The sequence below is a fragment of the Hordeum vulgare genome, chromosome 4H, assembly GCF_904849725.1.
Source record: "Hordeum vulgare subsp. vulgare chromosome 4H, MorexV3_pseudomolecules_assembly, whole genome shotgun sequence".
Classification (NCBI taxonomy): domain Eukaryota; kingdom Viridiplantae; phylum Streptophyta; class Magnoliopsida; order Poales; family Poaceae; genus Hordeum; species Hordeum vulgare.
The window spans coordinates 527,130,986-527,151,868 of NC_058521.1; the positions used below are offsets into that span (position 1 = coordinate 527,130,986).

At 46.9% G+C, this 20,883-nt stretch overlaps 3 protein-coding genes and 1 long non-coding RNA gene across 6 annotated transcripts; 1 reads left to right on the top strand and 3 right to left on the bottom strand.

The window, feature by feature from the left end:
- Positions 1–2,366: 2,366 nt before the first annotated feature.
- Positions 2,367–6,270, bottom strand: LOC123449276 (probable inactive receptor kinase At1g48480). Its single transcript, XM_045126428.1, has 2 exons — positions 4,369–6,270; positions 2,367–3,321 (listed from the first exon to the last, which is right to left on the bottom strand). Exons 1-2 carry the CDS (start codon positions 5,753–5,755, stop codon positions 2,687–2,689), a joined length of 2,022 nt encoding a protein of 673 aa, XP_044982363.1. The 5' UTR covers positions 5,756–6,270; the 3' UTR covers positions 2,367–2,686.
- A 2,360-nt stretch (positions 6,271–8,630) lies between these two features.
- LOC123449278 lies at positions 8,631–11,979 on the bottom strand. The gene is made up of 5 exons (XM_045126433.1): positions 11,671–11,979; positions 11,543–11,592; positions 11,361–11,466; positions 11,210–11,268; positions 8,631–8,909 (listed from the first exon to the last, which is right to left on the bottom strand). The coding sequence occupies exons 1-5, from the start codon at positions 11,803–11,805 to the stop codon at positions 8,855–8,857; spliced, it is 405 nt and encodes a 134-aa protein (XP_044982368.1). The 5' UTR covers positions 11,806–11,979; the 3' UTR covers positions 8,631–8,854.
- A 94-nt stretch (positions 11,980–12,073) lies between these two features.
- Positions 12,074–18,547, bottom strand: LOC123449277 (chaperone protein DnaJ). 3 transcript variants are annotated; one of them, XM_045126431.1, is made up of 11 exons: positions 18,149–18,547; positions 17,161–17,229; positions 16,441–16,536; positions 15,319–15,443; positions 15,043–15,238; positions 14,283–14,458; positions 13,871–14,000; positions 13,516–13,676; positions 13,027–13,100; positions 12,863–12,947; positions 12,074–12,530 (listed from the first exon to the last, which is right to left on the bottom strand). In XM_045126431.1, exons 1-11 carry the CDS (start codon positions 18,437–18,439, stop codon positions 12,332–12,334), a joined length of 1,602 nt encoding a protein of 533 aa, XP_044982366.1. In that variant the 5' UTR covers positions 18,440–18,547; the 3' UTR covers positions 12,074–12,331. The 3 variants fall into 3 exon arrangements, with proteins under 3 accessions (XP_044982366.1, XP_044982365.1, XP_044982367.1); XM_045126430.1 differs by having other exon boundaries at positions 12,863–12,956; XM_045126432.1 differs by lacking the exons at positions 12,074–12,530; positions 12,863–12,947 and adding an exon at positions 13,175–13,234.
- Positions 18,548–18,625: 78 nt separating this feature from the next.
- Positions 18,626–19,307, top strand: LOC123449279. The gene is made up of 2 exons (XR_006631987.1): positions 18,626–18,986; positions 19,086–19,307. It is a non-coding gene; the product is annotated as an uncharacterized LOC123449279 (long non-coding RNA).
- Positions 19,308–20,883: the final 1,576 nt, after the last annotated feature.

Below are 20,883 nucleotides of genomic sequence, written 5' to 3' on the forward strand. Positions count from 1 at the left end.
GTGAGGTAGCGAGATGCTGCGAGAGGAATATGTTGCTAGGGGAGGTGAGGGAGTTGCGAGCTCGTAATCCAGTGTGAGGGTTGCGGCGAGCACGACAACCAGGTATTGGAGGGCACGAGATGGGCACGATGAGCGATGCAGGCGAAGGATGAAAGGAAAACTCGTACTCACAGTCCAGGACAAAGTGGTAGAAAGAGGATAAAATGCGGCAGGGACCAAACGGCTATAATTGAACGAATGAGATGGTGGGCGTACGAACGGTGCAAGCACTGGCTGGTCGTCCGACGCCTAGCAGCGTAATATCTAGAAGTGTGAAACTTTGACTTCTCTCTCACTTTATGGGTGCCCTTGTGCGACTTTCCCTAATGTAATGTATTTTTCTCATATTACAATGAAATGCTAAACCTAATAGCACTAGTTTTCAATTAATGATAACCTTCTATCCATTTGTCAACTCCTTATTCCTTTTGCGCTCTCCTCTTCTCAGACTCCTCTCGCATGATGGGTTCACTGGCACGTGGGTTCTATCTATACAACGAATTGATCTTTTCTTGAACGGCTATATATACATACAACGGATTGTTTTGCATCGTCAACTCTCCACAAGCATTTTAATGTCCGGGAACATGTTTGTTCATGCTTTTATTAATTGCTCCAAGCAACGTCTAGAAAAGAAACCCATCCGAATCGCACATTGACGCTCCTTCGACCGATCGGCTCCAGACATCCGCTACAAATATTGTATTACGAGGAAACTAAAATAGTATGTATAAGAAAAACTCGAAGCAACATCTAAAACTTTTTTTGGAGGACCACTTCAATATATTAAATAAACTCGAACCAACGTCTCTACTCACAACTTGCAAGCATTATTTTATACTAGTATATAGCTACAACAAAAGAAAACACCACGAAGCCCAGATCAGCTCCTCCCTGCCCCTTGACCCATGGCGAATATATCAAATGGAAACGTTGGCCGGCCGGCGCACGTCACATCATTGCAGCCAAGCGGGAATTTCACAGCTCACTCTTGTAGTAACCCATATGCGCAAAGATCATGCGTGTCCGATCCAGGTCACTACTTCACGTGGATGCGCCGGGGCTGTGCTGTGCGCCACCAGTGCCATGGAACGGGAGGAAAGAATTCGGAGGCGGAGAGGGGCCATTTCTGTCGCCCGACTCCATCATATGTCGCGGATTCAGGTCTAGATTAGGTGAGCAACCAAGGACGTCCAGGCAGTGGCCAACATATATGGGGCTGGCTGCCTGCCTGCCTGCCTGCCTGGCTCATCGGCGAAACAAGTCAAAAGGTCGACCTAGCTTTTCATCTCCCCTTGGTCCTTGGAGTTGTACCAACTCTGATCGGCAAACCTGTTGATAATAATTGGTCTATTTTTTTTCTCCTTTCTTTGTTCGTTATCGTAAGCATGTAACAATAGTACAGTACATTTGCAATTCAATTTTCGAACGGTTAGCGCTACTACGAAGTATAGAACTCGAGAACATTTGAAATGAAGGTCGAACAAGCATCAACGGAGACTCCAAGCTGAATTAACCGATCCAGGATGAGCGCAGGAGAATCTCACGAAGCATTTCCAGCAGGAGGTGGCCGAAGCCAAAACAAGAAAAAGGCATGGCCTTTAAGCTGTATGCCAGGAGGGAAGCGGCGCGCGGCGCTCCACTGCCCAGCCGAGCAGGCTGACGAGGCAAGGAAATCACAGGCCAGCATGCATGCCCGAGTATTATTACAGCTGGTTTGATTGACACGCGACAGCTGCTCTGTACCGTCGGTTCGCCGGCGTACAGCACTCGTACAAAACCGGGATGCAGAGAGAGAGAGAGAGAGGCGATCTGAATTTAGCCAGCCACGTCCACAAACAATGCATAGATGATGGTGTGTCTTGTTGTCGCACTGCTTGCTGAATTTGACAATCCCGTCAGCATCATCGAACTGCACACGTATAAACGCAATGCTACGTACGTGACCTCAGGGCCCGGGTCTCTCTCCGTCGCCGTGTTACTTGGAAAGCACTCCGATGTATCCTCCGACCAACCACACCAGGCCAGTAGCCGCAGCCGGGTTACATTCACTCACAGGCCGAGTGCTAGACGCCACAGGCAGAGCCATCGAGCGGGCGAGTGACGGGCAAAAGGAGGCTGATCACGGTAGGAAATGGCCAGCCCAACAACCATTAACAACCGAGGTCGATTAGACCAGGTGAAAGTGAGGGAGTGAGTTAGGCAAGCAATGCAATGCAATGCAGCAAAGCGTTGGCAGCGAAAGCCTAGCTACCGCAAATCACTTGGTGTTTTAAATAAGCAAGCAAGCAAACATCACAACAGCTGGTGGCATCCGTGGATCGTCCTTGGGTACAGTACACGCATCATCCATGTGTTACTTTCCAAGAATCAAAGCTTACAGTAGTGACCGACATGTGCTATAGAACAGAATCAAAGCCCGTGAGAAAAAAGAAGAAGAAAAAAGGGCCAAAAAGGAGAAGAAGAAAAGGAAAAAAGAAATGAAGACATGCACAAGTTGCTGATGAACGAGAGCCAAAAGGTAGCCGGGCAGGGGGGAGGGAGGAAGAAGCGAAAGAAGATCCATGCAAAGAACTAAGCAATTTCCTTTCCAGCTGATGAATTTTCCGCTCGCCGTGGAGGACGAATCTCGATCAATGCCGGTCGGTTATAAGGAAGGCTCGTCGCCGTCGGGCGCGGGGGCGGCGGCGGCGTCCGTGGTGGCATGCTGGGCGGAGGAGGCGGAGCGCCGGATCTCGTCGATGCGGGCGGCGGCGTCGGACATGTTGGGCCTCCGGTCGGGGTGCTGGGCGGAGCAGTCGATGGCGAGCTGGAGCAGCTGCACCATCTCCTCCTCCACGTTGTGGTACCTGAGGAGCTCCTGGTCGAACACCTCGGCGGTCCACTCCTCCCGGACGACGGACTGCACCCAGCGCGGCAGGTCGAGGCCCTCCTCGTTGACGACGGCGTGGGTGGGGGCCTTGCCGGTGAGCAGCTCCAGCAGCAGCACGCCGAAGCTGTAGACGTCGGCCTTCTGCGACACGCGCCGGATGTCGGTCACCTCCGGCGCGCGGTAGCCGGACACCCGTGTGGGGGAGAAGGAGGGACCGACGAGCGTGGGCAGGCCGTGGTCCGACACCCGGGCCTCGTAGCTCTTGGTGAGCAGCACGTTGGAGGACTTGATGTTGCCGTGCGACGCCGTCGGGCCCGTGGAGTGGATGTGCGCCACCCCGCGCGCCGTCGCCAGCGCGATCGCCGACCTCGCCTCCCAGTCCAGCGGCGTCAGCCCCGACGACCGGTTCCCTGCAAGCACACGACGACGGCATGAACATCAAAGTTAATCACAGTTACCGTGCGCATGTGGTTGTTTCTTTCCTTCTTTTTGGCTTCCGTTGGTTTTACGTTTCATGTGCATGAGCATGGCATGCCAGCCATGTGTTGTTATCTACTCCACTCCCGTCCGGGCTCATGAATGATCCACTTAAATCATGTGTGAACGCACAACGCCAGCCATTATTGGCGCGAGGAGGGGGAGGAATCCCGAGGATTGGAGCAGTGGCGCCTAACTAAATGTCACATGGACGCATATCAACTTCATCAACCACCCTGCCCCGGCCCAGCCCTTGCCCGCTCACATCACATGCGCAACTTGCCAAGGCAAATTTTACCACCACCAGGAATCAGTCCGCAACTAATAACTCCGCGTACGTGCTCGCACAGTTGCATCGTAGTACGCACTACTACTACGACTAGTAGCTTCTCTCGAGGGGGAGGATTTCAAAACGAGCCTCCATGGACCACGAGCTTGGCAAGGCAAGTTGGGGTCGTGCCAAGGGCAGTCATGGCTGTCACGTTGTTTGCCGCCTTAAACTAAACTAGTGGGTTAGATCCCACGCAACTCGGCTGGCAACGCTGAACCCGACAACCCTACTACTGTAGTCGTACATACTAGCGTACAAATTGCAGCAGTTCGAGCGTCTGCACGTAGTACTACTAGTGCTACACCGTGGCATGCCGGAGCTGGAGCTGGGCCGGGCAAGGCCATAAAGAAACCGGGCCGGGGACGCGGCGGGGGTAGGTCAGGCCGTGATGTGAGCCAGCGAATTGATCGTGTCCGAGGGAGTGGTTAAAAGGGGAAACGGAATGGATCGGGCGAAAGCGACCCGGCACCGCTCTCCCCGCGCCCTTGGTTGGACTTTTTTCGCGCCGGCGAAGGAATATCGCCAGCCTGTTCGGGTCGATCCACCGACACGACGGCCGCCCGGATAACGAACCGGCCCGGCGCGAAGCCACTGTAAATAAAGGTAGTAAAAAAAAGGAGCGAGTTGTTTTTTTTTCTTTGTTTCTTACCGTGGAGGAGGGCGGAGAGGCTGCCCATGGACATGTAGTCGTAGACGAGCAGCTTCTCGTCCTTGCTGAAGTAGTAGGCGCGGAGGGGCACCACCAGCTCGTGCTGCACGGCGCCGATGGCTGCGATGCGCTCGCGGAACTCCGGCTCGGGGAGGTCCACGTCCTTGAGCCGCTTCACGGCCACCGCCGCGCCGCTCTCCATCACCGCCTTGTACGCCGTCCCGAACGCGCCCTTGCCCAGCACCTCCGCCGACGCGCGCAGCAGGTCCTCCAGGTCGAACGGCGGGGCCGCAGCCATCGGACCGAAGTAGATCAGCTTCTTCGACCCGGCCGTCGAGCCTCCGGACTTGGCGGCCGCTGCGACGGCTGCCGGCACCGCTCCGGCGGCGGCGGCGGCGGCGGCGCCGCCGTGGACGCCGTTGCCGTTCTGCCCCTTGGGCTCCGCCGCGTCCAGCGGGCCCATGCCCAGGTCACGGCCCTTCTCCACCGCCGCGGTGGACCTCTGCGCGCTGCCGGACTTCTTCCGGCAGAGGAAGAAGAGCAGGGCGAGCAGCAGCAGCAAGCCGAACACGCACGCGATGGCAATGCCGGCGATGGCGCCGCCGGAGAGCTTCTTCTTGCCGCGGCCGACGTCAGCGGCCGCGCCGCCGCCGCCTGGCTGGGCCCCCGGCGATCCTGCCGGCGTCTCCGCGGTCTCGCCGGGGCAGAGGCCGAGCGGGCCGCCGCAGAGCCCGGTGCCGAGGAAGGAGTCCTTGGGCATCTTCCGGAGCTTGTGGGGGATGGAGCCGTTGAGCTTGTTGTAGGAGACGTTGAACTGCTCCAATGTGGGCAGGTCCAGCTTGGGGATCTCGCCGGAGAAGTCGTTGGCGTCGAGGATGAGGGAGCCGAGGCGGTTGAGCTTGTTGAAGTCGGGCGAGATCTCGCCGGAGAACTTGTTGTGGCCGATGTTGACCCTCACGAGGTTCCTGAGCGTGTAGAGCGACGCCGGGACCTCGCCGGAGAAGGCGTTGTGCTGGAAGTAGATGGCCCGGAGCTCGGTCATGCGGGAGACGTCGTCGGGGATGGGGCCCGTGAGCGCGTTCCAGCGGAGGGAGAGCGTGCGGAGCGCGGTGAGGTTGCCGAGCACGCCCGAGGGGAGCGCGCCGATGAGCCCGGCGCCGGGGAGGCGGAGCTCGACGACGCGGCCGTTCTCGCAGGCCACGCCCTGCCACTGGCACGTCTGCGTGCTGCTGTTCCACGACGGCAGCGCGGACCGGCCCACCGCCTTGCGCAGCGCCTCCAGCGCCTGCGCGTCCGTGTTGAGGTCGTCGGAGAGGTACGCCGGGAGCACCGACGCGAGCGCCAGCACCGCAAGGGCCAGCCTCGCCGGCCTCGGCATTGCCGCCATCGCCGGCGGCGTGGAGTAGGAGGAAGGCGGGCGGCGAGAGTCTCTTTACTTAGCTCGAGGAGAGCGCTGCCATGGCCATGGAGGAGAAGAAAAACAGACACTCTCTGTGTGGTGGTAGTACTGGCAGTAGTAGAAATAGAGTGGGCAGGGGGGAATCTTGAATTATAATGGAAGGTTTGGTTAGCCCAGCCAAGGAGCTGGAACGGACGGAGGGCCTGATTGGCACAACAATGGGCTCGCTTGATTGCTTTAATCATGGGTTGATTAACCGGGTGGAGCTTACTGGAGCCTAGTTGGAGAATTCCCACTTTCCTCTTTTTCTAATCCAAAGCTCAGAGAGAGGGGGTTAAGGAAAAGGCAGATTAGCAGCAGGTGGAGTCTTTTGAGGCCCGATGAAAGGCTGGACCAGGGACCAGCCTGACAAAAGACACGAGAAAAATAATACTACTCCTACTGCTGGCCCTGTAGTATATATAGTATATAACATATTTCCGTGATGAATGGATTGTTTAAGAAATCGTGAGCTAGACAGATGAACCGTGCTCGCTTTCACCGGGAATTCCATCGGGAGAAAATTCCTAACCACCGCGCTGCAGAATCTTTTGGAGTTGAGTGAATTCCAAGCTTCCAATCCAACCACGAGCAAAAGGTTTGTGGGTACTGCTGTTTACTGCTGCTGGCCAGTGGGAGTACCCGAGCATCGCATGTTATCCAGTTCACGGGCATTTATCGGCCAGTTCCCCGGCCAAGCTACACGGGCACGGTCTCGTGTTTAGCGTACGCACATTACTTGAATTTTCGGTAACACGTACAGTACGTACGTACCCAGTGCCCAAAAACGCAGCGGTAACTGTCAAAGGGAAAATTAACTCTTGGCTTGGCAGGTTCAGGATCGCAGGCCAGGCTTTTGGTTTCGGTCAAGGACTCGCCGGCTGAGCTGCATCATCACGCTCCAGGCGAGACGAGACTGCTCGAGAGAAAAGAATGGTGGCCAGTGGCCAACTTGTTGATGTCCCGGGAGAACAAGAGCGACGAGCTCTGGCAAATGATGATGATGGCATGGCCCAAGGAAGTGTGGCACCTCTTTTTTTTGGGGGGGTGCAATGATCGACGGTGCGTACGGTAGGTCTTTCCGGGCAGCAGGTATCGTATCGGGTACAACGAACTCTCTTGTTGTTCCATCGGTTGGAAATTTGCGAGATATGGGCTCCGCCCCGCCCACCAACTAGATTCTTTTGTCTACCCAAGCAAATGCAAATCGGTCCAGCCCAATCGTATACCCAAGCTTGCTGATGATGCATTGACCGACTGGCTAGGTAGGTTTTACTAGCGACTTCCGATTTCGTTTCTTCCATCTCCACCTTTCCTGTTCCCTCCTTCCAGGTTGGTTCAAGCCTTGAAGCTGAAACAATTTCAACATGGTGCTGTACTGATAATGACGCCTACAGGAGGAAGAACCCTACCGATTGCAATACATTCCATGGAACAGCGACGGCAGGGGTAAAAGACATGGAGGTGGAGACGATAATAACACGGATGTAGAGGAAGCCAGCAACCAAAGGGCGCGACAGTGATAGTTTTCAATGCCGTTGACAAAAGCAACTGCTTTCGAAATTGCGGAAGCTATGTAAATGAGATCAAGGAATATCGAATTTCAAAAAGGACAGCTAACGCTAGAGGATGATGCAGATGGTCACCTACTTACCATGCTGAACTGGTCGTGAAAAATGCTGGAACTTGTGTGCAGCCATGAGATAGAGGCAGTTCTTAAGACGCGGACTCTCTTTTTTTTTGTAAGGAAGATTTGTCCTGCCAGATGTGGCGACTGGAACTGGGCTGAAAGACCCTTATAATCAGCTGACAAACTCAAGCACGTGCCTTTTAATTCCACCAAAATCAACATAATTGCAGCACAAATTCAAAGATGGTGCTCTTGTTTATTTTCATATCGCAGACACAATACCATCAACTATGGCAGAGTCATTCAGCATTGCACCACTCCGGACGAATTAAATTCACATTGACACAATGCCAGCAACTATGGCGAAATGAAGTCAACCGAGGGCAAAATATTGCCGACACATAATGAGGCTCAGGCACCTCTCTGTGAAGAAGTTGACTGATCCTATACATGACAGCAGCTATGCTATTTCCAAAGAGTGGACCACCAGAATAGTTTTCCCACTTTGTCACAATCACAAACTTAAATCGACGAAATGAATCAGCAGATATATTGAAGCTTTTGATACAGCTACTTCTCTGGGTTGATTTTCCTCAACAACAAAAAAACTTCTCTGGATTGAGAGATGTGCCTCGTACTGATTCTGAAGCATGCTTGCATGATTGTCCAATATGCCTCATCGTCAGTGGCAAAAATTATCATGAGCCTGTTCTCTTGACTTGGCACTTATTATCTGAAAATGCAGAGGATGTCGGTGGAGAAATCATGCCACACTTTTTGTGTGTATGATATATGGGTCTTATTTTTCATAAAAAGAATCTTGCCTAAGGTGTGGTTAAAACCAAACACTCACCTAACTTGAGGTGTGGCTGTGTGACAAAGCGTGGCTAGAAACCAAACAGCTAAGAAGTGATGTATTTGATGACCCCTTTTTAGTCATTCATTGGCAGTAAAACCCAAGTGTTGACATAAACTTCAGCAGATTATTGTTCTGGGTGCTTCTTTCTTGTCTGAACCCTTTCCTTTGTCTACCTAATACTAACAGTGATCTCAAGGAATCTAAAATATGGTTTCTCTACAGTACCTGATATTTGCATATCTGACTTGTTTCGTTATCTTCGGATGTCTACCGTCAAGTCAATTGGGAAATCAGAGAGACATGACAATGAAAACACAGGAATAACCTGACACCACTTTCCCGGATAAGAGCTACTGTTAGATACTAAAATTCCCAGCATGAAATGAAAACACTGGAAAGATATATGTTGGATCGGTGACTAAGATTTTTATATAAATATATCTACTACGTAATGCAACATAAGGATACACCATATGTTAGGAAACATTACAGTTTAGTGTTTACAGCAGACTTGAAGAATATTTCTCTGTTCACTCCATTGCCAGAAAGTATAAATACTTCATGAATAACTGAAGGAACCCTTCACTCCATCCAAGCTTTCTCCAAGGGATACCCTGAAGAACAGAAGTAAAAAACACAAGTTGGGACGACAGAGCAAGAGAAGCTAACCAAACTAAAATGCCATAGAGTCAATGGTCAGCTGATAAAAAACTGATCTAATGACAATATGGATACAAGTTAGATTCGTTACAGTACAAAAATGAGATTTATTTTTCAGACCTATACAACAGACTGAATAATAAAAGTAGCAGCATGTAAACTCTAACGTAAATTATCCAAAACACCTCAGTTCTGTTAGGAAGTACTCCCTCCGTTCCTAAATATAAGTCTTTCTAGAGTTTTCACTAATGGACTACATACGGATGTATATAGACATACTTTAGAGTATAGATTCATTCATTTTGCTTCGTATGTAGACACCTAGTGAAATATCTTAAAAGACTTATATTTAGGTACGGAGGGAGTACAACATAAAGTGATTTATGTCTTATTTTTCTGGATGTAAGAGCACCTACAACCACAGTTGCAAAATTTGTCCCACCTATACGTCCGCGGAGAGCATGGGCTCACCCCTTATATGTCCGCCCCCCTCATTTCCCACTCCCCCAACCCATACAATGTCGATCACGTACGAACAAGCATCATATATAAAACATAGAGGATGCATCAGACAACTAAACGATCAACATAGTTCATCATCTGACAACCAAAAGAGCACACTAGTTCATCCCCGGACAGGACAGTTCTACTAGTTATATATACACACGGATTCACCGCGGTGCCTTGCACTTCCTCTTGTCATCTCCGCGGCGGCCACAGTACATGACGAAGATCGTGTAGGGGTCGTCGGGGGGGACCTCTTTCTCAGCCGCCACACGCACGGACGGCTTAGCGGCCATCTCCGCGGAGGTTAATGACTGACGCAGGACCTTGTGGGGGACCTGGTCGTCATCGGGAGAGGACAGCAGACGGACGATGGGAGTGGAGCCGCACCGGCTAGATCCAGCCACCTTCCCAGTCAGGGCGGTCGAGAGTGAGTGGACTAGGGTTTGGTCCGGGGTGGGGTATATGTGGTGTCAGGCTGGGCCAGCTTGGGCTGGTCCGACGTGAGCCTTGTCAGGACCGCCCCCTCCCCCCCAAATATGGGCTGGATTTGGGGGTACCAAACAGCCCGGACGTTCGAGTTGGCTATGAGGGGTCCGGTTGGGTGGCTTTTTTCAGTCTGGGCAGTGGCCAGGCTGTCCACCCAGACGTTCGGGGAGGGTTTGAGGGGTCTAGTTGTATATGCTCTAATATCTCAGTAAATGATATATGATCATGGAATCAAAGTGATATGATAGGAAGTACAGCTGTACAGGTATTTATAATGTGAGGAGCACCAGTAACTAATGTTTTCTTTTTTTATGGGGAAGTAAACTGCAAGACGTATTAACAACTAAAAACTGCAAGATATGGCAAGAACTAGAAACCCAGCAGGTTACCCTCGATGAACAGTTATACTAGCCACATAGGATAGGTCGAGTCTTGGTTAGCCAAATTAAATGCACAGTATTTGTAGACTCGACTGTAGAATCCAAGCGACAACTGAGTAGAATACATAAGGACCAAACCTTCGTTCTACTGCAGATCATGGAGATTGTGGAATGTGGATGATGAGCACTTGAGCAGACTAGCATAATGATTTGCTTGGTGGGAATAAAATCTCTTGAGTGCTGTTTGCTAGAGCTATTGGGCGCAATGTAATCTACTTTACTCAATTATCACTTGAACAGACAACACACCGTAAACAAGATGAGATGGGTGCAACGTAGTCTCCCTTACTCAATTATCCACTTGGTTAACATAAAATGGCAGGCTTAAAGGTCAAGATTTTAAATCAAGGCATCACAAAAATTACTTGTTTGATGTGCCCATAACTAACTGTTCCACCATAAGTACAACAAGCCTAATCATCATACCAACTTGTGCAGTTGTATGAGTTAGAACATTAAGCTGTTTAGAGTCATCAAAAGATATACTCCCTCCATCCCTCAATACGTGGCGCACATGAAAAATAGTTATAAGAAATTGGTATGTTGTGAAAATTGCTAGAACTGTACTTGTCTTTGTTCCCGCCCTCTCCTAAATACACCATCTGACAGGAGTCGTTACTCGGAAATTGCTTTGTTCCACCAAACAGAGAGCAAAACAATGCAACCCTTTTACGATGCTAGGTAGATACGTAGTGCTCCCTCCGTAAACTAATATAAGAGTGTTATGCTCTTATATTAGTTTACAGAGGGAGTACAATTCAGAGTATATCCAGAAACATTTAAATCTACACATCCAATATACAGTACTACTGATGTCTTACTTGTGCATGCAGTACTTGTACTCATGGCCGCGGACATAGTCCAACTCCCCTTCCTCGAGCTGCCACAACCACAACGCAGTAAAAAAAAATCGCTTCAGAAATCAAAGCAAACATCAGAGAAACAGCCTTCCACATCGTGCCCTCCACTCACCGGATCGCCGCCGTATATGAGGTTGTAGCACTCCGGCGAGAGGCAGCGCAGCACGCAGTTCTCCTTCTCCACGGTGGACGACCTGCACGCGAATCCCCACAGCCCGCTGCGCGGAGCAAAGAGAAACAACACATCAGATGCATTCCCGTCGAACGCGGGCAGCATACACGGCGGCCACGTACTTCTCGACGTCGGTGTAGCAGGCGGCCTTGTTCTCGCGGATCTCCTTGTCCTGCGACGCGGGACTGCAAGGGTGAGACGGGTGGATGGCAGGGAGAAGCGTGGGGAGAGGTCAGGCGAGGTGACGTACGGTGATGGGGCGGCCAGAGGACTTGGCGGCGGCGGCGGTGGGGACGACGAGGAGGGCGAGGAGGAGCAGGAGGCAGCTGCAGGCGGCGGGGATCCGCCGCCGCTGAATCCGGTGGAGCGGTGGACGCGGACGCATGGCGGGCGATGCTGATGGATCCGGTCGGCAGCGGTAGCGACCGGTGAGACGAAGGCGGTGGTGTCTGTCTCTACCCCGTGTGGACCAACCCAATCAAGTGGAACACATTACAAAGGCTGCTGGTAGTAACGTATTTCAATCTCTTTGAAATATTTGAAACACATTTTAGATACTTTCACCGCATTTTTCACCAGCTTCTTCAAATAAATTTGATGAACATATTTCAATCTCTTTTGCTTGTAACATGTATCACTCTTGAGCCAAGAGCTACTTTAAAATTGTAGGTATTTTCCATCACATATTGTAACCTGTTCAAGTCATGAGCACTAGTCTAGTAGCACTACAAATGTGATATTCTATGATCACTGATGTTGTCCCTGCTTCTTCACACAAAAACAGAACAAAACTGGCGGGGTGCAAGCAATATGATCGCCAATCTGTCCGAGAAACAGATTGTGCGACCGGATTCCGATCTATTACCCTATTATCATCCAACGCACATCACTACCAACTCCACTATCCATTTTCAGGTTTTGGTTGTGCGATCATCCCCCTTTGGGCAAAGCCTGAATTTGCCCCTTCTGAATATCACGAAGACGAGTGCTGCCATCATGAAGCATCCTTCTAACAGCGGGGCAGCAGGCTGGATTCCGCGTTGATAAGTCCACCGTGGAATAACAGATTGTGCACTGATTGAGGCAAATCTCTGATCCCCTTCATCACCCCTGGCATGGTATGGATGACACTGTTAAATTTGAACAAAAATGACCTATAGTTCTACACAACTAGAGGATGCTTATTAGTAGTCAAAATACTAAGCTTCTGTCCTTTTGTCTATGCACTGGAAGAATCACGAGTTGGTTTGGCACTACAATGTAAAGGCGGGTACTACCAACGTATCAATACAACAGACCCACTATTGCGTTTTGTCGCAATAAAAGCTAATATTCCCTCCATTCCAAAATAAGTGTCTTAAGCTTAGTACAACTTTGTACTAGAGCTAGTATAAAGTTGAGACAGTTATTTTGGGACGGAGGGAGTAAGATATTATATGTACCTGAACAGATTCCTGACAGACCCCCAAAACGATGTTTTCTTCCTTGCCGAAGAATGATAGCTTCCGTCTCTCAAGTTTCCTCGGTCTATAGTTTCTGGTTAAGCCAAAAGGTTAGGCAGCAAAAAGATGCTAACTGCAATTAACTCAGAAACAGTACGATGTACCATCACTAGGAACTGAAATGCCCCGAGTTCCCTTTAGCGCGGCAAGATCTTCAACAAGTGAACGTGCCTGGTCACTGCATAAATAATAAACACAATGAGGAAGTAACACAACAAAAATGACTATGGTGTTAACAATAGAAAAACTAACAAGCAATGCTACTGATTTTCCGTTCAGCCTCCCTGAAGGACCACTATGAGTAGCAGCAGCCTTACAGTTGACAACCGGTAATGCCAACAAAGAGCAAACAACAAAAGGAGGACAGGGAAGGTCAGATGAAATATAAGAACTGTCATATCATGGTTGTTGTTTGTTGAGCCCTGCAATCAAGCATGTCCAATTTGGTTCACTTTTTGAACAAGAAATCAGCTAGTTCTTAAAACTTTTGGAAATTAATATTTAAGTGATGGTTTTGGTAATAGCTATCAACTCATCAGAGTAAACACAAGTCAGCAGCTCGCATGCTGTTAGAAAACACTGGCAATTCACACCTGATATTCCTTGGGATCTTCACCTTTACCACAAAGTTGTGATCGCCTCTATGGTTAGGCCTCTTAATGTCCGGAACTCCCAGTTGCGCAAACTTCAGCTTCTCCCCAGGCTGAGTTCCAGGAGGAATATAAAGATCCTTCAATCCCTCTATTGTCTCAACCTGAAATAACAAGGTTGCTTTCTCGATTAAGCTTAAGTGGGAGTCTTTTACAAACGAGAATATTAGCAGCGTGATGGAATTAACAAAGGATATACTTCAGTTATAAGACAACAGGTACGTTTTGTGTGATCTAACTCGAGGGCAACGATTACGTGTCAAAAATGGTTTCGAGCTTTCGAGTTTTGACAGCTTACCTTCACCGTTGTTCCTAAAATTGCATCAGTGTAATCAATCGTGACATCTGAACACAGATTGAGACCTTCTCTGTGGATGCCTTGTTTTTCTTCAACACGAACAAATATATACAAGTCACCACTTACACCCCTGCATGATAAGATAGAAATGGATAACAATAATAATAACAATATCTTTTCCCAGTAAGTGGACCCTAATAAACTTAACTGAAATGCGAATAATGTTCCATTCAGGCTGTATTAATCTACTGAAAGTATACAAATTGACAAGTATAAGCCAATTGACAGAAATTTCAGTATGGGTAGCCTAGGAATAGCTTTGACCAAGTAACATGTTTAAATTAAAAATGCGGAAAAGTACATAAGAGGTTCATGAATTTACATAATAATGTATTAATTGCCCAGTGCTTGCCTTTTCTTATCAAAACTACCTCCTCCGGTAAGTCGAATGGCTGAGCCATCCTCAATACCTCCCGGTATGTCTACTTTTATACTTCGTTCAACTTGGACTTTGCCTGAACCATAACAGCTTGTGCAATGTTCAGTAATTATCTTCCCACTACCACCACAATTTAAGCAAGAAGATATCTGCAGAATGTAACAGCAAGATGTACTAATTTAAAGTGTCATACATCAAAAGATACTAACTAAAGTGTATCATTCTGAACTTCAGGAAAGAGAGGACTTTGCTAAGCATGCCAGCCAGTAAACAGTGATAAACAGACCAAATTATGTGGTAAGTGCACCGAACAATGGATTATGAATATTTTAAACGTTTAAAAAATTATTGCATATAAGATTTTGTTGTTCATACACTAATAAGAGTTTATGCATGTCCATAAGACAAGAGTATCCCAAGCTAGTTAACTGAGCAGAATCTAACACTTGATATACAGCAGTTTTCTGCAATAGATATCTCTTCTCCCATATTCAATGAAATACAGAGAGTCCAACAGCAACTCCCACATTCAATGAACAGTAACCCTAGTGGCCCAACAGAAAATAAAATTCTAGAGAGGAAAACTTCCTTGAACAGACAATTTGTATATTTTAGACTCTAATAAAGGTGCACTAAATTTGCAAAAGCCATGTAGTAAACTAAGTAAGCCAGTCTTGAACACAAGTTACACAATGACAGGAAACACAACGTTCCAGTAGAATGTCTAGGTAACCTGAGATACTATACCAAAAGGTGTCCTCTGAGATTTCATCGACCTGCCTTGACCTCTGCATTGTGTACATTCTGTTATGCTATTGCTAGATTTAGCTCCAGATCCATGGCAAGCGCCACATGTTTCATGTCGAGAAATATTGATCTCCCGTTTAACTCCAAGGATTGATTCTTCAAAAGGAAGGAGAAGATCACAGCTGTAATACAGATAAAAGGGCGTAAACATCTAACCAAGAATTAATTTTCCCTGCTCTAATGGGAGGCTGAAATTATTTACTGAATATCAAGTCCCCTGTTATCCTTGACATTTGAACTGTAATGAAATCGCCCTGGACCCATGCTATCTCCAAAGAACTTGTTAGAACTACCAAAGAATGCATTGAAGAGTTCATATGGATCAACCTGCAAAAGAAAACAAAAGGCCAAAGATCATGTTACATTAGCTTTGTTCGATTGAGACCATCCATGTGAAGCGGCTTGTTAGTTAGGATGCAGGATGTACACAACATACAGCTATTTGCAAGATAATCACACATAAATGAGAATCGCATGCTGTTGCTGTTTTTTTTTCTTCATTGCATTACATCCTATGGATAACTTTGTACTCTGTTGGATAGATTCACTAGCTTGATTTTTAAATTATGTTTTTACTTGGCGTTTATCTGTATATTCTTTCTACGGGTCTCTTGTAAATACTAGTGCACATATCCTGTAAACCCTTTTCATTATTAATAATATATGCTTTCAGCGCCTCCTCTACAGTTCTCTATCAAAATAACTCTGTACTTCCTTTGTCACGGTTTAGAAGACACAGTTAAATTTACGTGCGTTTCCACAATAGACAAGGTTTAAGGCGCCGACGCAATTGCTCCTACTAATTAGTACTACTCATATATGCATGTGCCGTGTTAATTTCTCAGCTCATTAGGCGCATGAGTATTGTTGATGCTATTTTTCAGCCCATCTCACAGCCAATCGATAACTACCTAGGTTCCAGAGATTTTTCAAGCACGCCTTCTAAACCGTGACAGAGGGAGTAGTTTGTTTAGTTCAGCTGTTAATGCAATTATTATAGCAGAGTTCGCTAGTCCTTTTTCAGAGAAAATAGAATCACATGCCAATGTATATAATAGTGAATATAGAATGTATATGGAGGGTAAAGTGAGAAACATTTTTACAATTCAAACCATAATAATTTCACGATCGAGCCTATCTAACTGCTATTACATTAATTGTTAAACATGAAATCCAATTTAGACAACAATTGTTGGTGTAAGTTGAAGAATATAATTAGCAAGCGAAAACAAATCTAGTAGTAGAAAAATAAACTTATACCCCAAATTAGGAAAATAGCTGATTGAAAGCAAAACCATCACTTGGGTTTTCAATAAGTAAATACCCCATGTGCACTGAAATCTCCACCTCCATAATCTGCATGAAGTCCTGTTTCTCCAAACCGATCATACAAAGATCTTTTTTCTTTGTCCGACAGAACCTAAAAGAGGCTACAGCATAAGTGAATCACATAAAAGAGTAGTCATCTGATAACATTGTCAAACATCACAGATTGGAAGTATATGGTCATCTAAGACTCTTTGATTACAGCACAATTATAATATAGTATATTACTTAGATTTTGACTCAATGATGTCACTGATAAAAAGGAACCAGTAAGTACAAGGGTAACCCTTAGTGTTAACCCCATGACACAGTGGATTAGCAGTGTAGTAACTAGCAAGGGTACACGCACAAACTAAAGGTTAGGAATAGTTTCAACCTGGCCCTCATTAGATCGAGTTTCATCTATAGCAGATAAAGGAAAAAATAATTTTACATCTGCACAGTAAAAGAAAACAACAGAGACACAGAAAACATAGCATTGTAAGTAAAAGGTTTTTTAAGTGGCTTCATGAAATTGCTGCAACTATTCCAGTATAGCATATCTCCAAGATGCAGAGAATATAACTTCATCGGGCTACAGTGCACATAAAGTGCAGCACACTGTAAAAAATTGGGTCACTTTACTACAAAGAGTAAAATAATAACTAAATATCGGTATAATAGTCTAACACTCAGCATATACCTAGCACTTCAGCAGAGACCAGAGATCAGACAATACCTCGTATGCAGCACTTATCTCCTTAAATTTTTCTTCTGCCCCAGGGCTCTTGTTCATATCTGGGTGGTACTGAAATACAAAACAAACCAAGAAAGTGTTTTCTTCATGGTCTATAGCTCTACATGGGTGGAATCTTGGAAATCAACACCCATGTGATAAAATACGAGTAGGGTCTACCTGAAGAGAACACCCAAAAATGCACAATTGGGACTTAATTTGTAAACTATACTACATATGTATAGCTCGGAAATCTTCAACACAAAGAGGCACAAATATGCAGGATTATCATCTTACAAATTCCTAAAACCCGGTATCTTGATTCAAGCATACAAAACTGAATGTATTTGAAAATTAAGACGAAACAAAGAAAAGTTCCAAATTACATCTAGTATAGCTTTCCAGAATCCTGTGAAGAATGGAACATCGGTATCATATTACTTCATCGATGGTGCATTATTGATGTACTCATCGTGTGAAGCTTAATTTGCACCTGCCTTATCCACAACGCTGGACACTCGCCTAGTTCGTCGCCAGTGAATTATTACTAACTAATTCTGTCCCCTCTACTACTAACATTTATGAGAGCTTGCTTTTGACCAGGCCAAATCCCAACAAGTCAGAAAATGCTGATGTTTTGCAGTACTGTCGTCATTCCGGAAATGCTACCTCATTTTTAATGCAAAGATCGAAGTAGTGATATAGATTCACATGCTGATAGTTCCCCAGGTTGGCACCGAAGAATTATGCAAGTGGCTGAACCTCCACTTAATCATACCACAGCATCTCTCTTTTACTTCTAGAGTTCTAGTCTCTGTACACTCATTGGCTGTATGCATCGTGATGCAGAGGCCGGGGGTATATCCTCCTTTTCTAAAAAAAAAAAGTCTCTGTACACTCATACAGTTACAGATAGGCAGACTGGGCGGTATGTGTAACAGAATAGAAGCAGCAGCCGAGGGGCATGGGAGAGGAAGGAAGAGAGCAGTACCTTGCGCGCGAGGGTGCGGTAGGCGCTCTTGACCTCCTTCAGGGTGGCGTCGCGGCGGACGTTCAGCGTGGCGTAGTGGTCCCTCCCTGCGCGCTCGGCCGCAGCCGCCGCGGGGGGTTCCCTCCCGAACGCGGCTGGGAGATGGGTTCGAGCGCGGGCACGACGGGGCACCAGGCGGGGACGGAAGTGGAGCTCGCCGGAAGTGGAAGGCCGCGGCAGCGGCTGGCGGAGGGTTGAGGTGGGGTTAGGCAGAGGATTTGGGTTCGCCGGGAGGTAAAGCGCGGCGGCCATTGAACGGCGCTGGCTGCCCTGCCCGCGCACCCCGAACTGACCCGTACGAGTCCGGTTGCGGTGAAACTCGCAACGCGCTTTGGCCTTCACACCGCGACTCAAAGCACTATACCACAAAGGAAAAAGGAAAAAGTCTACTTTAAACCTGAACTCGTAGATATCCGCCGAAACAAACTTCAATGTTCAAATCTCTATCGTTTGCACCCTAATCTATTTGATCCCGATCTAAATCAAATCTTAAGGGTGTTTAAGGCTAACAGACGCTAACGTGGCAACAGTCAACCAGGATTATGACTAATGAGGCTATCGTTGACGGAATACTTATGTTTCAGTGGTTGTGGGGAATGATTCGAGAGAGTGGGGAACGAACCTAGGGTTCGCCCGCGGCGGAGGAAGGAGTGGTTGACGACGGCAGTGGCTGTCAGAACCCAATGGCGTGCGAACCTGCAAAGATGTGCCACTGCAGTCCTCCGAGAAAGGCGTCAAGATGATCTCCTCGAGCCCTCACAACCGTGGTAGGAGGTACTATGCATGCGTGGATGCTATGGTAAGAATCATTTTTTTATTTTTGTCTTCTTTGACTTCTACGTATATTTTTCCTCTGTGAAATGATTTGTTTTGTAATTTTTGGGGTGGATTTGAACAGCATGGTGGTTGTGGATTTGTTGAGTGGCATGATGATGCTTTGCCGCAATACTACAGTCAATTGATTGGGAATTTGTGTGATGAAGTGTGCAAGCTTAAAGGCTCTCAAATTGTTAAGTTATTGCTTGGTTAATGTGTAATGGATCAGCTAAGTAATGTTATCTACGAAATGATTTTTTCTTAACCCAGTGCTTGCTATCAGATATGCTCACAGATTTGTTTACTTGATCTATGTAACTCACATCAATGGTAGAAAATGTTGACAAATATGAACCTGGGAATATATCATCCATAAACCTAGGAATATATCATCCATAAACCTGGGCATGTTTGCAACATGTAGCACACCTGAATATGTCATTCACAAAAGAGATGTTTGCACCATTACATTACAAATGTTTTCAACGATGCAACATCATCAAAAGCACTAGAACAGTCTAGCTCGAGACATAACTAGTAGTTTCCACTGCAAGTGGAGTATTGATAGCTTGGCACTTGGGATGCAGCCTTTCTTTTTCCTCTCTTTGCTCCAGTTCCTCTCATTGAAGAACATGAACCAGCTTCAACAGCTACAACTCTCTTTCATGGAGGTTTAAACCTGTTGGCTGCTAGTTGTGATTGAGCCTGAGATGCATTGGTTCTAGCTGCAGGTTGTGCTTGAGCTTGAGATGCATTGTTCATAGCTGCAGGTTGTGCTTGAGGTTGAGATGTAGAGCCAGTAGCTGCAGGTTGTGGTTGAGATTGAGATGCAGAGCCAGAATCAGGTGCTTGCTGGTAGTTTTTTAAGACAGAAAATATAGACCAGTGAGGATCAATTCATCATGTTAAAGTATTTGCAAGCATCAAAATTGATGCAAAACGAGTAAAATCAGGGAATACCTTAGTTGTGCTCTTTTTCTTGCTAGTTTTGTGAGATGTGCATTCTTCTTCTTACCTCTCTCTAGATTCTTCTTGCATCCTCACTTGTAGTGTCTAGTTTCTCCACACATAGAGCATTTTATTATGGTTCCATGCTTGCTCATTTTCTTCCCTTTAGGAGCTTTTGTTTCTTCTCTTTTCCTATCATTTTTCTTAGGCCCGCTTGGCATTCTCACATATCCAGGAGCTTGAGGCCTAGGATTTGCAGACACAGGCCACATCTCCTCACCTTCTACAGGTTGCAAGCAATGCTCTTTTTTTAACACATCAACAGAGTAGCAAGGATGAATGAAATCTTCAATTTTCTTCTTGCACTTGTATATAGCACTCATGGCATGGTGGCAAGGGAGACCAGCGAACTGAAAATAACCAGGGAGCATGTCCATTTTTCAAGATCAACAGTATACTGCCTTCCCCTTTCATTGATATGCTTCACTTCAAAATCATTTTCTCCATTATAAAGCACCTCAAGATATTGTGTCCAAGAAATATATTTCTTGAGCTTTTTAAATATACCAGGACATATTTTCCGTGTCATTTTCTCACCCTTCTCCTTCTGTTCTTGAATTCTCACAAATATTTTTTCCTAATCTTCTCTTGCATAGAAATAATTGGATAGAACCTAGCATCAACAATGGCATGGTTGAATGACTCACATAGATTGTTGTCAACTGACTCACTGTTTGATCCCACTGTGAAAAAAGCCCTTGCCCAATGCATTGGCTCTGTCCTCATCATGTCCTTAGCCCCTTCAGGTGTTTCTTGTGCAAGCTCGGCTCTCTAATAGTTGAAATCTTGCTTATTGGAAGCTTTGGAAAATCCCAATTTTTTTCTGCCAATCATGAGCTTTGTGCTTCTTCCTCGAGTTAGCATATATGTAC

Excerpts from the sequence above, each read along its gene's own strand:
- LOC123449277 (XM_045126430.1), bottom strand. The coding sequence starts at position 18,439 with ATGGCCGCCGCGCTTTACCTCCCGGCGAACCCAAATCCTCTGCCTAAC. Across the intron at positions 13,677-13,870 it reads TTTTAGGAACAACGGTGAAG|GTTGAGACAATAGAGGGATT; the intron begins GTAAGCTGTCAA and ends TTGTTATTTCAG. Across the intron at positions 12,531-12,862 it reads TCTGTCAGGAATCTGTTCAG|GGGTGATGAAGGGGATCAGA; the intron begins GTACATATAATA and ends ATACCATGCCAG.
- LOC123449278 (XM_045126433.1), bottom strand. The coding sequence starts at position 11,805 with ATGCGTCCGCGTCCACCGCTCCACCGGATTCAGCGGCGGCGGATCCCC. Across the intron at positions 11,467-11,542 it reads TGCTACACCGACGTCGAGAA|CGGGCTGTGGGGATTCGCGT; the intron begins GTACGTGGCCGC and ends TGCTCCGCGCAG. Across the intron at positions 8,910-11,209 it reads TACAAGTACTGCATGCACAA|GGTATCCCTTGGAGAAAGCT; the intron begins GTAAGACATCAG and ends TCTGTTCTTCAG.
- LOC123449276 (XM_045126428.1), bottom strand. The coding sequence starts at position 5,755 with ATGGCGGCAATGCCGAGGCCGGCGAGGCTGGCCCTTGCGGTGCTGGCG. Across the intron at positions 3,322-4,368 it reads CCTCTCCGCCCTCCTCCACG|GGAACCGGTCGTCGGGGCTG; the intron begins GTAAGAAACAAA and ends GTGTGCTTGCAG.